General features: G+C 39.8%; 1 protein-coding gene across 2 annotated transcripts; it reads left to right on the plus strand.

Annotated features, from left to right (window-relative positions):
* The first annotated feature begins 1,231 nt into the window (after positions 1-1,231).
* On the plus strand, positions 1,232-17,137 carry LOC107744605 (exportin-1-like). Of its 2 annotated transcripts, XR_001640498.1 has the most exons (26): positions 1,232-2,932; positions 4,574-4,705; positions 4,929-5,030; positions 7,336-7,408; positions 8,305-8,366; positions 8,455-8,499; positions 8,679-8,860; positions 8,977-9,025; positions 9,271-9,390; positions 9,746-9,874; positions 9,969-10,127; positions 10,224-10,421; positions 10,509-10,647; positions 10,731-10,912; positions 10,995-11,151; positions 11,394-11,557; positions 11,674-11,808; positions 11,912-12,095; positions 12,543-12,649; positions 13,373-13,567; positions 13,747-13,915; positions 14,011-14,145; positions 14,461-14,620; positions 15,195-15,291; positions 15,645-15,902; positions 16,580-17,137. XR_001640498.1 is itself a non-coding variant. In XM_016558329.1 (25 exons), exons 2-25 carry the CDS (start codon positions 4,580-4,582, stop codon positions 15,789-15,791), a joined length of 3,216 nt encoding a protein of 1,071 aa, XP_016413815.1. In that variant the 5' UTR covers positions 1,232-2,932; positions 4,574-4,579; the 3' UTR covers positions 15,792-17,137. The 2 variants fall into 2 exon arrangements, 1 of the variants encoding a protein (XP_016413815.1); XM_016558329.1 differs by having other exon boundaries at positions 15,645-17,137.
* The last annotated feature ends 670 nt before the right edge of the window (positions 17,138-17,807 follow it).

Below are 17,807 nucleotides of genomic sequence, written 5' to 3' on the forward strand. Positions count from 1 at the left end.
TATTCAAGTAAATGTTTTATATTTTAATGTGGATATGCGTCAAATTACATTAGTGCTGCTTCATGATGGTAAGCTTGTTGATTTTATAATGAATGTATAATAATGATAATCATTTAAATTAAAAATCATTTATTATTAATAATAAAGGACTTAAATATAGCCTGGTCTTTATGTGACCACTTTACTTACAAAATTATTCACTATTAAAAGTGAAATAAGGCAGAAGTCACAGGTTATGAGAAAGTACATATCACACCCTAAACAAGACAACTGTCAAACTAGTTTGAGTGACGGAGAGGAGCAGGTGATGTCATTATAATGTATGTAAATGGCGGCAAGGCAAGACCAGACAGAACCGGGTTAAGCCAGCCCAATCCTGAACAGAGCAGCCCACCTCATTTCACATGTATGTGCCACAATGCATGTGCATGGCTTCTCTCCTCGACCCCTCCTACTGCTCACTTCAGCAAGATGACCTCTTTCGGTCGTCCCCGTGACCCTGTTAACTTTCAGACCCTCTGTATGTGTTGATTAATGACATACTTTAATAGAGGAAACATGCAAGGTTTTCACATCAGCGTAAACAAAAATGCGTTCTGTCCTTTCGTATATATGCATGTTCTGGGACCTGCAATAAGCAAAAACAGACATCCAGAGAAGTTTCAATGGTTTATTGTATTTCTCAAAATAATTCAAAACAGCTGAGACAATAAAGAAAGGAAGCATGGCGAGTTTTCTGTTACACAAAGTGAAGTCATAGCCTGAGGAACATCAGTTCTAAAATAAGAGCACATTTGCTGATTGCTGTTTTAAAGCAGTTACCATGCTTAATTTTGAGATTTCAACTCGCACAAATATGTCTCTCTAATTATGATCAGTGCAAAAACATTTAAACAAAACAAAAACATGACATACAAATGGACAATATTATTCAGCTCATACTAGGCAGGTGACCATTTATGAAGGATTATCTAAACGATATGAAGATGCAACCACTCTTTGTTCATTAATTACTAATTGTTTTATTATAAAACCTGTAGTAAAGTATTCAACGGTAAAAAAAAAAAAAAAAAAAAAACTGGAACATCAACCTTCTTGTGGTTGAGAGAATTTCGCCTGTGATTCCTGGAAAGCAGGTTGACTTGTGTGACAGTGTTGTGGCACTGACTTTACTCGCAGACAGGTAAACATGACACCTACAATTCATTTACACCACATCTCACTTATCTCAGCGTGGGACCTACACGTAATAAAAAGATAAAATGAGTAAATATGGATCTGATTCATACAACAACAGCTGATTATCAAATTATGCCTGGACCCATTAAATGCAGAAAACTGCAATGCTAGTGTCTGTTCGAGAATAAACCTGCTACATTTGGATTAAAGGTTCACCTTCACTGGAAGCGAGATCAGTTTGTTGGTTAAATCTGAGCATATAATTTACCAAATTACTGGTCCTAAACTGCTGTAACACTGCTTATTTAGTTAACCATTTTAAAAGGTGTGTAGAATGGGCCACATGCTGAACTAAAGGGAAATACTGTATCAGATATTCAACATGTATAAAATGCACACCATGACCTTGTGAAATGTAGTTTTATAAAAAATGCAGAAGCATAAATGACTTCTTGACTGCAGGGCAATGTATTATTTTTCTCATTCTTTGTTCAGTACAGACACTACAGTAGTTTGCGCACACAAAATCCAGTATTTTTCCATCAACTGACGTTTAAGTGGCGTTGCGTCACGTGACTTGCAAAGGGGAAGGAGGAGGGAGCATGCCATGCAAGCGTTTGACGTCTCTGTGAAACACCACACTGACAGTTTATTATTATATTTTCGAGTGATTCAATGCGTTTATAATACATCACTGCCACATTGGAGTTAACTTCGCGGTTGTTAAGTTTATGGAGACCATCACAAGCCAATTGTATCAGGCTCTGACCCATGCCATGCGTATCATACCCTGACTCTGAACAACCACTCCCCTTCGTGGCTCGTGGAAAATTACCAGCTTACAATCAGCACAAGTACAAACTCCAACATCCGCCTCACGGACTCGATGCCCTCGATCTCCTTCAGGCCACCGTGAACTTCATTTTTCCGAACATGTATACAATTACCAAGCGATCACTATTGTTGTCTATCGAAAAACGGTTCATTTAAAGCTCACGGAATATATAAACGCGGCTGTTTTTCGAAAGAGTAGCGCAAAATACGTAACTCCGAAATGGCATTTCCCTGTAAAAGCAACAAATAAACAAATAATGCACGACCATAATATTATCGCAAATTACAAGTCCACTCTGAGTCTGCACGCAGTTTGCCTTCTTTTTCTCTAAACGGGCGGAGCAATCGCGTGGGCGCTCGAAAGAGTTGAGATTGATTGACGTGCGCGTCGTCCAATGGATCGCCAGTAAGGACGTGCTTAGCAACGCTGCGTCCAATGGCACGCCTCCATGGGCGTGACGTTAATCCAAACTTTTCGCGGCGCCATCGGCTGAAAACTAAACCGAGATGGAATCTCCCAGTCTGAACCGGTTTCAACCGGTTACGAGTTTGATGCTTGTGAGAAGAAGAGGCACAGGCTCAGTCTCTAATACCGCCCTGGTGCAAAATATACTTCAGTACAGAGCACATTTCTTAATTAAGGTAAACGTTGTTTCGTAAAATGAACCGGACTGAGAAAATACAGAACTCGCCGTGATTGATGGTGCGGAATTCACATCCTAATGGTCCTTATATCAAGCAACTAGCTCGTGTAACGTAGTCTTCACAGAGGAATAGTGTGGCTGGCCAGTCAACGGCTCATCCTAAAGCCAGAAAGCGTGTACAAACCAGGCACCAACGATACTGGATCAAATAAACATAATTTTAGCAACTCTGGCAGACAAGCCCACCTTCTTTCTCTCAAAGGCTTGGACTTTAGGTAGGTAAATATGGGGTGAAAACTTGCAGCTGGAGTGCTTGGGTTGGTTTTCTGCTCTGTGGAGAATGATGATGCTGTAAGATTGTGTAGAAATGCCTAGAAATATGCACGTATGGAGGTTAAGGTCGAGAGAAAGTGAAATGGCTTTGCTGCTGAGGGTTTATGAGGGATGTTGCGGGTGTGTTGCGTGATGGCTCGTGTTCAGCACTGGTGTCACGCTGGACTGAATAATGTATCTGGGTTTTGTCCCTTTTAACAGTCGTTATATCTCACATAACGTCAAAACAATCACAAATACATCACTAACGTTAGCTACTAATTGCTAACCGTCAGCGCAGTCCCAGAGTATGTTGTTTCAGCGAGCAAAATTCAATTGTAAAATGCATTCAAGACAATTGTAGAGCTGTAGCATTCATTTGAAGAATTAACGGCATATAACAATACACGCGATCTATTTCTTACCTGGTTTACTGCTAGTAAAGCCTGCAGAGCTTTCAGGTGAAGTGTGCAGAGCATGCTGTTGGTGGGAGGGGTTGCTCCCGAGTCAGGGAGGGAGATCCTTGCAAAGTCACCCCCCTAGAAGTCATCCGAGACGGGTGTAGACCGTCAGAAACATCGGTGTTTGTTATGGACGAGGTGCTCGCTGGACCGTTTTTAACGTCAGTTGCGCACTAAAACATTTGCCTTGCTGTCCATTTAAGCGCATTAGCATGATAGCATGCATGCGTAATTGTTGCCACTATATGTAAAGCGATGCATTATTAGGCACTTTAACGCATAGACGTGGCTAAACAACCACAGCAATCGCATCAGTAGTGTAACGTTAAGTTGTTGCGCTCCTCAGCGTGGATCCTGGTCCAACCCAGTTGTGTTTTGAAGACGTGTGCATGAAATCGGCTGATAAGTAGCTCTGTGTTAGGATACAGATTCTATTGTGGCCATATTAGTTTAGTGAATGAAACAGGCGGGTAAATCAACAGGTTGCGCAGTACCGAGGACTAGTTATGGCACCATCGCTTTATTTAGGCCTGAGAGACTCGTGGTCTCACAAAGCTTGACTGTGTCGTGTCCAAGTAAATTCTTGAAATTTCCTCCAATGCCAAACTTTTTTCTGGCCGTAATGCTTACCTCGTTACGCAATAGTTTGGCTCCGGAGTGCAATTTGAATTAACTTGAGCATTGGCCTTTCAAGTGTCCTTCAAACTGTATGTAAACATTATTGAAGTCTCGTGGTCTTATAAAAGCTCTATACGAGTAGAAAAGGACAGTCGGAGAGCTCGGTACGTCTCTTGTGTTATATGTAAACAGAATGACGTCAGCGAAAGGGCTGCCTAGCACGTGGTCTCATTCAGTGAATAATGGCTCATGTGATCACGAGCCCAGTGAGTGGCCCTTGTTTCTCGGACATATTAGGATATTCATTCTGCAAGCATGTTACCTTTATCTCGCCACCCACGTATCCCATTGTTATTGAGGATTAAACCCTTTAGCAGGCATTGGTGTGTTGGCAGGCCAGGTCATATAAGGCTTTTCGGATGGTCGAGGGAGGGGGGTAATGGTCAGCTGTTTGGATTTATGAACCCAAATGTTCATTTCACTTGACTTTGCCCCTGCTGGATGTTTCCTCCCTGTCCCCCACAGAGCTCTATGCCAGCAATTATGACAATGTTAGCCGACCATGCAGCCAGACAGCTGCTGGACTTTAACCAGAAACTGGATATCAACCTGCTGGATAATGTGGTCAACTGTCTGTACCATGGGGTTGGGCCACAGGTGAGTAAGATTGTTTCACAAACAGGTGAAGTACAGTACCAAAAAAAAATAAAAATCAGCAAGGACCAATTCCATTGATCAAAAGTGACAAGACATTTACAATGTTACAAAAGATTTCAACTTCATATAAATGCTGTTCTTTTGAAAGAATCCTGAAAAGGAATATCACTGTTTCTACAAAAATATTAAGCAGCAAAACATGACAATTGTTTCTCTATTTTAGCAAAGAATGGCCCAGGAGGTGCTGACTCATTTGAAGGAGCACCCAGACGCTTGGACACGTGTTGACACTATTCTGGAGTTCTCTCAGAATATGAACACCAAAGTAAGCTGAGTCCCAACTTACTCAGGTGGAGGGTCATGGTTTCTATACTTTGAGGAAGATCTGATCTCTTATCACACATTATACAGGAACACAATTTTGTTTTCTTTCCCTCCAAACCAGCAATACTCATTTCTTAAGTGTATTGGGGTTGCTTAGCATCATGCCAAAAACAGATTCCTCTGTACACATGTGAGATCACATTTTCCTACAACTCTCTTCACATCCTTGTCCTGGTCAAGCAAAGTCTTAGTTAAAATTGGTGTGTGAGGATCCTCGGTTGACAGTGAAATACCTCAGTACTTCCATCTGCACAGCAGCCAGAGGTGTGTTATTGACTGACTGTTTAGGGTCAAGATATATAAAACACCTGATCCATGTGATCCAAGTTCCTATCCATGGATTTTTATTTCTTTTTTTGTTTTCGTTTTTTAATTCATAGTGTAGAATTTCTAGTACACTGAAATAGAAAACTACACACTCCCAGCGTTCATATCAACGTAGCGTATTTTTTCACTTTGTAGTGTGTAGACTGTATGTAAATCATTTAGTAGTTTGTGAACAGTGTAGTATTTGGGATGAATTGTCTTCCTCAGTGTGTTAATAGACTTCCTCAAAGTACTGCTGACCCAGTTTGCCGTCTGCTTGCCTTTTAAGATTGCTCTTAACACTCTGGTCATTACTAATGTTTGAGTTGGTTTATCAACAGTATCTGTAATTTCAAAATGATAATGGCCCAAAAGTGAGGGCTCTAGAAGAACAGACAGGAAAATATACAGAGCAGGTAAATTCTTGAATTTGTCTAAATTCATCAAGCAAAATACAGAAAGAGCGCATTAAAGTGCTGTTGAGCATTTGGCTTTTTTGCTTAATTTATTTACAGCCTTTTTTGTAGGTGAAAAAGCAAACAAAAGACAATTAATTGAAGTTGTTCATATTTGATATTAATCACAATGTTCCATTATGTTGATTGCTTGTAATAGGACGAAAAGGGGTGTGTCTTCCTGTGCACCTTGACACAGCTAGGCTTTGGCGGCAGGCCTCCACAAGGTCTACCTTTTCATTCCCTTACTCTCAATTCTGCTGTGCCTCCATTCACACTGCACATGCCTCATATGGAGCTCAGAGACGGCAGGGAGATAGGCAGGCAGTTACCCCCTTTTTTAACCTCAGTTATGGATAGTAACAGTTATTTCCACTGTAGGGATCATCAGTGTCTCTGTGTGCTGGTTCCCCTTTTCCCCCCAAGCATTTCTCCTCTACCCTAGTCTACCCTATTTTCTTGTCTCGATCGTACACAAAGAAATATTGTAACATCACATGTGAGCAATTTGATGCTTTATGTGATGTTGCAGTGTTTTTCTGTCTTGCCTTCATTTATTTATTATTTTTTTAATTTATTGATCTATGAAAAATTAAAGGTGAAAGGATCCTGGTGATTTTTTATAGGGTTAAGTGTGTCTGTATGCAAGTAACCTACTTCTCCAGGCCTCACCTTTAATATCCTCACTTAGTATGTGACCTGTATTCCCTGTTTTGCTTTAACACATTAACATTTTTTCTCTGTTCTCATTAATCCCTACAGTTGAAATGCTGTTAATCCAAATAACATTAGTGACCATAACAAGAACACTAATGCACCATGAATACCCTTTTAAGAGCAGTATATAAAACATCTTAAGGCAGTCTATAGACCCAATCCTGTGGCTCGTCTTGCTGTTCCTGAGACCCACACCAGTTACCGGTGAAAACAGTAGTGTCGCATAAAGACAGAAAGGGGTGTGTTCTTTATTTGACCAACGGGAAACATATCACTGATGATTAAAGCCTTGTGAGTGGCTATTGACTCTTAAAAGAATCCTTCGGTTCTCTTTGTTTTGGGACACAGTTGTTGTGTTGCTCCTCCAAGCTGCTTGCTTTGTTGTGGCCGGGCACAGAATCAAACCATTAGCTGTTTGCCATTAACGTTTTGTTTCCTGTCTTTCACATTCTGGTGTGACATGGCCAGAAACAGCAAAACCTCTGCAGAATCCCATACAAACATTGTATAGTTTTGATGGGGGATTATGGATTTTTTAATTTATTTTTTGTTCTCTTTTTGAGTATAATAAAATTCCTACTGAAGTCAAATCTGCATGATGTTTTTTTTTTTTTCAATCTGAATTCATTTGGAATAAACCAAAGAGTGTGTGAAAATATATTAGGCAGTCAAAGTTTTTTGTTTTCCTTGTGTAATGGTACAGCTCTGGCAGATTGGCTGGTTAATGTTTGGATCATTAACTCTTGATTTGTTCTCTTGGCATTACAGTACTATGCTCTGCAGATTCTGGAAACAGTTATTAAAACAAGATGGAAGATTCTGCCCAGAAACCAGTGTGAAGGTAAGACTGACTCACAAGAATTCCCCTCACCACAAGTAATTCATAGCTCAGTCTAAATCAATTCTTAAGTCATAAGCAGCTCAAAGGCTGGATTTGGACAAGCGGTGAAGGGATCATTGAAATGTAGAAGTAAACAGTTCACTCTGCGATGGACTTGACTCTACAAGATGTTTCTAGCAGGCCAACACATTCATTAGAATCAAGTGTGTGATTGCCAAGTTGAGCTGAATTCCCCTTTTAAAAATGCATGGAGCATCGTCTGCTCAGCTTAGTGTTCATCTGTTTCCGAAAAAAAAACAGAATCTGCTCTGTGGAAGATCACATGAAATGAAAAACATGATGTAAGATTTTTAAATTGCTAATGAATCATCATTTAGATACTTTCTACACCATACAGCTTAACCAATATTGATGTCTCAACAACATCCAAAACATGTCTCTGTATGAGCTGTCAGTCTGCACCCAGCCAAATGAATAAATAGAATATTACACAAAGAGTTTGGTTAGTTTGACTTACGATTCAGACACTAAAAGGTAAAGAAAATAATATAAATACTGTGGTATAACATTATTTTCTTAATTAAATTGATTTATCTGGATCGAATCTTTCTTATTAAAATTATTGTTAAATTAAGCAGTATTTGATACTCAGTCAACAGACATAACATTGCATCATTCACTTTAAAACATTTCACTTTTAAATTTTTATTTGAAGTAGTGTTCTTGTTTCTTCAAATGTGAGAAAGGCAACAAATCTTTAATATGCTGATGCAGATCTGCAGATGAAAAGATAAGTCCTCTGAGACGAGCTTCTTTCATCCGGATGGAGAGCTCATGGGGTTTCATGCTGCCTTACTGTGCGCATTGACGCTCTTCACTGCTCTGCTTTATTTCAGGCATTAAAAAGTATGTCGTGGGCCTCATTATCAAGACATCATCAGATGCAGCCAATGTTGAGGTCAGTGAACTTCCACTTATTTTGTTTACCGTCTTCCTGTGGTTTCTGTCCGGCTGTCTGTTTTATGCTATGCTCTGCCTCTTTTCAGAAAGAGAAAGTGTACATTGGAAAACTCAACATGATATTAGTACAGGTGAGGTTTGTTTGACTGCTTTTTCTTAGGGCATTAGAGATTCATAGCCACAGGTTTACGAACAGCAGTAAATGTCACATAACATAATGATGTGTGCGTATATTTGATGACTGCGATGAAAATGTCTGTTACCTTTCTTTCGGTTTGTGTAATGCATTACTTGATGTTTTTGTGTTTAGATCCTGAAGCAGGAGTGGCCGAAACACTGGCCCACATTTATCAGCGATATTGTTGGAGCGAGCCGCACTAGTGAGAGCCTTTGCCAGAACAATATGATCATTCTCAAGCTCCTCAGTGAGGAGGTGTTTGACTTCTCCAGTGGCCAGATGACACAAGTGAAAGCCAAACACCTGAAGGACAGGTACGCCGGCATTAAAAGAGAGTAACTGTCCTAATTTATGGTTGAGAATGAGGCCAGATTCACATTACTTGTTCTTGTTAATTAATCTGTATTGTTTTGTGATCTGGTTTCCGCAGCATGTGCAATGAGTTCTCCCAGATATTCCAGTTGTGCCAGTTTGTGATGGTACGTGTTGTTTTCATGTTGTTTCTCACATGGAACAAATGTTCCCATTTGCTAAGGTATACGGAGACTTTCTCTCTTAATCATACACACACACACACACACACTTGCTCAATACATATTCCAGCTGTTCTAGTTTGTGATTGAATGATTAACTTCAAATGCTGATTTGTATACACAACAAACCATATGTTAATGACTAAGTTTTAGTGGCTTAAAGGTTTTTCTTCTTCCCATACAATTCTCAGGAAAATTCCCAGAATGCCCCACTTGTGCATGCTACATTAGAAACTCTGCTGAGGTTTCTCAACTGGATTCCCTTGGGCTATATCTTTGAAACTAAACTCATCAGTACTCTGGTGTACAAGGTAACATACCTGGATATTTTCTTACTCTTACAGACTTGAAAAACTAGGAATATAGTAGAATGGTTTTGCTGTTGTTTGATAGATAATTAAATTTTACCTCGTATTAACCAACACTGAATTATACTTCTATTAAAAAACAAAAATATTAGACTCTAGCATGCATCAATTAACCAATCAGAATAAAGCATTCCAGATAATAGTGTAATAAATGGATCTGTAACATATGTATTTATTTGCTTTACAATGAAATAGTATAATTACATAGCCATGCAATAATAACTGCAAAGATTATATTTCACACTTACAAAGGAGTGGCTAATTGTTGGCCCCTCTTCTCTGTTGGATTGATCTGTAGTTTTTAAATGTGCCGATGTTTCGCAACGTGACGCTGAAGTGCTTGACTGAGATAGCAGGAGTGAGTGTCAGCCAGTACGAGGAGCAGTTTGTCAGTCTCTTCACTCTGACCATGATGCAGCTCAAACAGGTAACCGCCTCTGTAGTGCAAATCAAAGTAAGTTCCCATATACCAGTTGCTTTTGGACCGGTTTGATGCTCTCTTTCTTATTTGTGTGTTGAAGATGCTTCCTTTGAACACCAACATTCGATTGGCGTATGCAAATGGTAAAGATGATGAGCAAAACTTCATTCAGAACCTCAGCCTGTTCCTCTGCACCTTCCTCAAAGAGCACGGACAGCTAATAGAAAAGAGACTGAACCTCAGAGAGACGCTTATGGAGGTAAACACACTCTGGACTGAACTTCACATAGTTATGGAGAATCCGCTTCAGTCACTGATGCCATTGTGTTAAGGCCCTGTTTGTTTCTCTGTTTAGGCTCTACATTACATGTTGCTGGTGTCAGAGGTGGAAGAGACGGAGATCTTTAAGATCTGTTTGGAGTACTGGAACCACCTGGCAGCTGAGCTTTACAGAGAGAGTCCTTTCTCAACATCCACCTCTCCTCTCCTCTCAGGGAGCCAACACTTCGATGTACCACCCCGCAGACAACTCTACCTGCCTGTTCTTTCTAAGGTTGGCTCACAAACACAAGATTCAAGAAGAAATTTCACCTCAGATGGAAATTTCACCTCTATGGGTGTTTGTGTTATTGTTCTGCAGGTGCGTTTGTTGATGGTGAGTCGCATGGCCAAGCCAGAGGAAGTGCTGGTGGTGGAGAACGATCAGGGCGAGGTGGTTCGAGAGTTCATGAAGGATACAGACTCCATTAACCTCTACAAGAACATGAGGGAGACGCTTGGTGAGAGCTCTACTCCTTTATATTATAAATACAGAGGTTTTGGCTACTAAACTGTGTTTATTATCATATTTCTCTCTCTGTAGTCTATCTTACCCATCTGGACTATGCCGATACAGAGCGTATTATGACAGAAAAGCTTCATAATCAGGTGAACGGTACTGAGTGGTCCTGGAAGAATCTGAACACGTTGTGCTGGGCCATTGGATCCATCAGTGGAGCCATGCACGAAGAAGATGAGAAACGGTTCCTCGTCACTGTCATTAAGGTGCAGAAATCCTACAATGCAAAGATTCAAAGTCTCATAATGTAAAATTAAAGCTATAATAATGTGCCCATGTGATCTACAGGACTTGCTGGGTCTATGTGAGCAGAAGAGAGGCAAGGATAACAAGGCCATCATTGCCTCCAACATCATGTACATAGTGGGCCAATATCCACGGTTCCTACGTGCGCACTGGAAATTCCTGAAGACTGTAGTCAACAAATTGTTTGAGTTCATGCATGGTAAGTCACAAAGTCTTTGAGCCTTAAAATAGAATCGGGCATCTGTATACAGCTGTGATATCTTTGGATTGATCTTTAAATAGAAGCAGATTTGATGTCACATTTGATTGCACATACACAGCAGTGCTGCATTTTAGTCATTTATGGAGCAGCTCTGTTACATATATTTGAGCTTCTAATTTTAGCTTGATAATGAGGAAATCATGTTCTCCTAGTAATATTTTAGTATTCTTTCTTCTTAGAAACCCATGATGGAGTGCAGGACATGGCGTGTGACACGTTCATTAAGATTGCTCAGAAGTGCAGGAGGCATTTTGTGCAGGTGCAGGTGGGAGAGGTGATGCCCTTCATTGATGAGATCCTCAACAACATCAACACCATCATCTGTGACCTTCAGCCCCAGCAGGTACCAAATAACCCCATCCATCTCAGTTAGCCTGCTCCATGTGTCGTGACACATTGTGCTTTAGAAATATACAACTTTTGAGGAGATGTTGCAGTGTGACCATTTGCTGTTCTTAGGTGCATACATTTTACGAAGCTGTCGGCTATATGATTGGAGCGCAGACCGACCAGGCTGTACAGGAACACCTAATAGAGAAGTACATGTTGTTGCCTAACCAGGTGTGGGACAGCATTATTCAGCAGGCCACCAAGGTGTGATATTTATTTATCAATTTTTTTGTTTTATTTTGTCCAAACAACAAATTTTGCTCATTTTTAAGACTGACCATAAATGGATGCTGTTATCCTGCTGTAGAATGTGGACATCCTGAAGGACCCGGAGACAGTGAAGCAGTTGGGCAGCATCCTGAAGACCAATGTCAGAGCATGTAAAGCCGTGGGACACCCTTTTGTTATTCAGCTGGGCCGGATCTACCTGGACATGCTAAATGTATACAAGTGCCTCAGTGAAAACATCTCTGCTGCCATCCAAACTAATGGTGCGTGTTTTCAGAGTTTATCATCACAGATGGGCATGTGTTTTAGACAAACAGTGAGTTTAATTCCAGAATTACCTTATGCATGTGTGTATTTGCATCTCTGTTGGTTATTTCAGAGTGACAGATTCACATTAAACTGAAGTCCGTTTGATTACACATACTCACTCAGCTGGAAGACAAAAGGCTGCCGCAGAGCTTAGCGCCATGTGCGTGTGTGAACAGCAGTCCATTACAGGGCTGTCTGGGCAGCTATATATAGCACTGCAGCTAGAACAGAATAAGTGAAGTTTAACTAAATAGTTGCCCAAAGAAAATTCTTCCTAATGAGAAAGTCATTATTTCTCTGAACTTTTTTTGCGTAAACATTATGTAATTGACTGCACTCAAGAACCACAAGCGCTTTGTTTACATCCGTTTATTTGATTTGTGGTTGTCTGTTTTATATAGGTGAGATGGTGACAAAGCAGCCTCTAATCAGGAGCATGCGCACTGTGAAGAGAGAGACTCTAAAGCTGATATCAGGCTGGGTCAGCCGCTCCAATGACCCACAGATGGTGAGACTCCAATAAATCACAGATTTATTCAAGCAAAGGGTCTGTACTGAAAGTAAAAAAGAAAATCAAGCTGTTAAATGTGTAGTTAACAAAATATTTGACATGTCTTGCAGTATTGCATTCTCATACATTTTAAAATCTCAAATTTTTTTAGTTTGAAAAAAAAAGTTTGTACTTTTTAAATAAAATGTCAAAGTAGCAATGTAACCAGCAGCATGAAGTAACTTTAATATTTTAACAGCATTTAGTAATTAATTATTATACATTGTTTTGAAATGTATTTTAAAATTATTCAAATATAAAACTTGTGCATACAGCATATTTTTACTTTTAAATCTTTGTCACAGCACATTTAAAGTTAACTAGTGACGGCAAGAAAAATAGTTTAGAAATTGCAACAGGATCCAAATTATGCTCTTAAACATTAGTCTAATTTTAAAAACGAAATCTCAATTTTGAGACGTTATGCAACAACTACCCACAAGCAGCTCATTACATCTCATCTGGGAAGCAAGTGCAGCTCGAGGCTTTAGGGTCTCATGTCTTTGTGTTGGTTAGATCCAGTATTTGTGTCTCTGTGCAGATATTTTTGTCATACCTGCTTCAGGTCTGTCAGTCTGACCCTGTTCAGATTAGTGCTATCCTTACACAACACACACTTATCCGCTCATCCTTTAAGCCTGTCTGCGCATGGGGTTTTTTTTTTTTTTGTCCGTACTCCAGGTGGGGGAGAATTTTGTTCCTCCGCTGTTGGATGCTGTGCTCATTGATTACCAGCGCAATGTCCCAGCGGCAAGAGAACCTGAAGTGCTTAGTACCATGGCAACAATCGTAAACAAACTGGGTGGACACATTACTGGAGAGATCCCACAGATATTTGATGCAGTCTTTGAGTGCACATTAAACATGATCAACAAAGTAAGCTGCCCATATTCATCTCTCAACATTCTGTGATAAATATTTAATATTCCATTGTCATTTATTATTAAAACCAGTTTCTGTTTGTTTATTCTATTGAAGAGTCTTTTGAAATGTTTCTTTTTTGAATCTGGAAGTGTGTAATCTTTGTTTTTAAAAGTTTTTTTTTTATTTTTAAGGATTTTGAAGAGTACCCAGAACACCGGACGCATTTCTTCTACCTGCTGCAGGCGGTGAACTCTCACTGTTTCCCAGCATTCCTGGCCATCCCACCAGCCCAGTTTAAGCTTGTGCTTGACTCTATTATATGGGCTTTTAAACACACTATGAGAAATGTGGCAGACACTGGTGAGAAGACAAATATTATTTATCAAAGCAATATTTACCCAAATCATTTATCATAACATGCATACAACAACTGTACCATGAAAAATGTCATGCAGGCCTTCAGATTCTCTACACACTGCTGCAGAACGTGGCCCAGGAGGAAGCAGCAGCTCAGAGCTTCTATCAGACATACTTCTGTGACATCCTACAACACATCTTCTCTGTCGTCACAGATACATCACATACAGCTGGTCAGTTCTGGCTACTCGCTTCTCTCTCTTGCTCTTTAAAGACTCTTTTTATCTAAACACTGTGTAACCATGTAGTAATCGTGAGTATTAAGGTTTTAGTTTGATGAAATAATTAATCAATTTAATTATTAACAATTATTTAAAATTCATTTCAATTTCTAAAACAAATGTTTGTATTTTAATTGTAATAAAATCTATTTTTATATTATTTTTATAACATTAAAATCAATTTTTTATAGTGACTTTACGGAATATGATTAAATCTATAAATGCATCTTTTCCTGTTTGTTCAACTTCTGCATATTTGTTTTGCAGGTTTGACCATGCATGCTTCTATTCTGGCGTACATGTTTAACCTTGTCGAGGAAGGAAAAATCAGTGCAGCTCTAAATCCCTCAAACCCAGTCAACAACCAAGTGTTTATTCAGGAGTATGTGGCCAACTTGCTCAAATCAGCTTTTCCACACTTACAAGAGTGAGTATCCCACAGTGCACCTAAGCTTGTGCACTCCAGAGGCTGCATCTGTCCAGTCTTTGAGCTTTGGAGATACATTAATTTTTGGTAACACATGATTTTAAGGTGTCCTTGTTACATGTACTTACTATTAGAATAACAATAAATTATGTATAATTACATGCAAGTAACCCTAAACCGAATCCAAATCCTAACACTTACCATATAGTAAGTACATGTAGTTAATTAATATTACTCCGCATTTACACTGTAACAAGGACACCTTAAAATAAAGTGTAACCACATTTTTTTTGTATTTATTTTATTTAAGAACACAGGTCAAGAACCTGTGTCTGAAGTGCCTGTAAATAAACCAATTGCAGTTGTTGTGATGATTATTGCATTTGGTTGAGTATTGCACAACATATCTCTTAGGTATAAGCTTGTTGTCTCTCAGTAGACATCTTGCTCTCAGATTAATTAAAAAGGTTTTTGTTCCTCAGCGGCAGGCTTTTTGAAATACTTAGGACTGTTTACGTCTGGTTTTATTAGTATTTCCTGGCTGACTGTATGTTTGTTCTCTTTTTCTTTGTAGTGCCCAGGTCAAAGTATTTGTGAATGGCCTGTTTAGTTTAAACCAAGACATCCCAGCATTCAAGGAACACTTGAGGGATTTCCTTGTACAGATCAAGGTGAGCTGCAAGGACACTGAGAGCCATAGTAATAACGGTTTATAAATCTTATCTTTGCCATATGCAAATATTTTGATATCAGTAGCAATAGTGTTTATGCAGCTAAGAGTGTGTGGTAGAGGAAATGGAGATGGTGTGAGAGAGAGCGTGCTGTCCCTTTGACCTTTAAGGGATCGTGAAGCATGGTGTAACGCTATGGGTCATCTGGAGTGCACGGGGACAGAAGGTGTGTGTGTGAGATGGAGAGAGAGTGATCATAGCATTAGATTATAGCAGAGATGACCGCGTTCTGGCAGACCGGTCAGTGCAAGCAGAACGCACAAATGCTTACCTGTTTCTCTGTGTACCTGTAGGAATTTGCGGGTGAGGACACCTCGGATCTGTTCCTGGAGGAGAGGGAGGCGTCGCTGCGTCAGGCCCAGGAGGAGAAACACAAGCTGCAGATGTCCGTGCCTGGCATCCTCAACCCTCACGAAATACCCGAGGAGATGTGCGACTGAGTTGGCACGCAAACGCACAGCACACACACTGCGCTGACTCCTAAACAAACTAAACACACGACTAAAGCGGTGTTGTGGCTGCTCTTCTGTGGGCCATCTGTGTGTTTTCTCGTAAGTGTGTGTGAGTGTGCGAGTACTTTAGGCTTTTCCTGCAAGGAGGCGATTTCCGCACTTGTCTGTCTCTTGACCAAAACAATGCCAATATGTAAAAGATACTGTCACCCAGTGGCCCTATTTGCATAGTATGCATTTCATACAGACACTTTTACGTATTACCTTTCCATTTAACTGCTTCCATTTGGTCATTGTAATCCGAACGTGCATGAAGTGTCACATCTGTACAATTAACTCGCTTGTGCTCGCTTTTTTTCCGTTGCCCCTCTTCCCTTCTATTTCCTCCTCTCCTTCCACACATCATGTATTTGTTCATGTATATTATATATAAAGACCAGAGTGCAGTTTGTTGTGTTTGCAGAGAGCTGTATGTGTTCTGGCAGCGGGTAGATGGTACCTAGTGTCAGTGTGTGGGCCAATGAGCAACGCACCTGGTCTAGCCAATGAGAATGTCAACGAATGTCTGTGATTGGTGAGATAGCAGAGGTGCTGTGTGCTCATTGGCCTGTGATTCGTGTGTGTTGGGTGAGCAGCCAGAAGTGGTTGGGGACTAAAGTATAAAGTAGCTCTCAGCAGAATGTGAAGCGGATTGCTGAGTTGAATGGTCTGATCGATGCTGCTGTGGTTGTGAGTGGCGTTTCGAAGTGACACCGTTTGCTTTTTTTTCTACACAGGAGTGTTGAGCAGCCCCTCTACATGTTCATATCAGCATCACTGTACAGCATCTTTACTACCATGGGAACACGCGGATGTTTCGTCCTGTTTTGTTGTGGGTGTGTGAGCGTGTGTGTGTGTTGTCGCTAAGCCGACATCAGGTTTTTTGTTTTCCTCAATGAGGATGGTTGCTCCTTTTGTGAGCTTTCATTAAATTGAAGTTTAAAAAAAGTGGTTGAAATATTTATGGGTTCTTGTAGGCTACACCTTTATAACTGCTCATGTTAACTCACTCAGAGACTGCTTTGGAGTTTTTCGAATTGTACTAATTTACATTGTTTACCATGCTGTATTGCTGCAGGACACTATTTAGAGCAAAATAAATCTCAGTTTACATTTAATTTTGTATTTTTGCATTTTTCATTTTTATCTTTAAGTCCTGTCCAAATAAAATGCAATGGTTTATTTAGGAGAAACCGACATAAATGCCAACATTCTCATTAGGAAGAAGAATGTACCAATCCAAATACTGATTATCAATGGTTAATTTCCCCCTTTTACTATACATGTTGCGTTTGTTGTGAAACTTTTTGAACTGATTAAAGTTTTAAAGAATTGTATAATTTTGTCTGATTTCTCTTGGTTTTTCTTTCTTTCTTTCTTTTGTGTAATTTCATAATTGGAGATTAGAAGTACAGGGATAGTTCACCCAAAAATGAAAATTGTCATTTATTCACCCTCATGTGTACTTTCTTCTGAAGAACACGAAAAAAAAAAATATTTTTGTCTATACAATTAAAGTCAATTGGGATCTTAATAACAACACCATTTCACAAAACAAAGTCATGTGTGTTTGGAATGACATGAGGCTGAGTAAATGATGACAGAATTTTAACTTTTGAGGGAGCTATCACTTTAAGTCCAGCACCATGTTAGGTTGGTAAAGAGGATGTTGTATACCGCACCAGCTCAAAAACAAGCAGCTGGAAATGGAATCAAACCAGCTGATCTTTACGAGTTCTACCCTCCACCTGCTCGATCCTAGCAGCTGAGATCCATTTCCACACTAATGCTCCTCCAAGTCCTTGGTTAAAACGAAACCCGTCATCCACTGAGCTCTTAACAGTATCCTGCTGTTTGAATAGATCTCGAGAGCGAAGTGACTGGCACGGAAGAGTAGTGTTGAGTTTCTCTGGTGCATTTTCCTTGAATAGTTCTACTCTAATATGCACATCCCAAGAAACGCAT

Source organism: Sinocyclocheilus rhinocerous, unplaced genomic scaffold (genome assembly GCF_001515625.1).
Source record: "Sinocyclocheilus rhinocerous isolate Xijiao unplaced genomic scaffold, SAMN03320098_v1.1 scaffold851, whole genome shotgun sequence".
Taxonomy (NCBI): Eukaryota; Metazoa; Chordata; class Actinopteri; order Cypriniformes; family Cyprinidae; genus Sinocyclocheilus; species Sinocyclocheilus rhinocerous.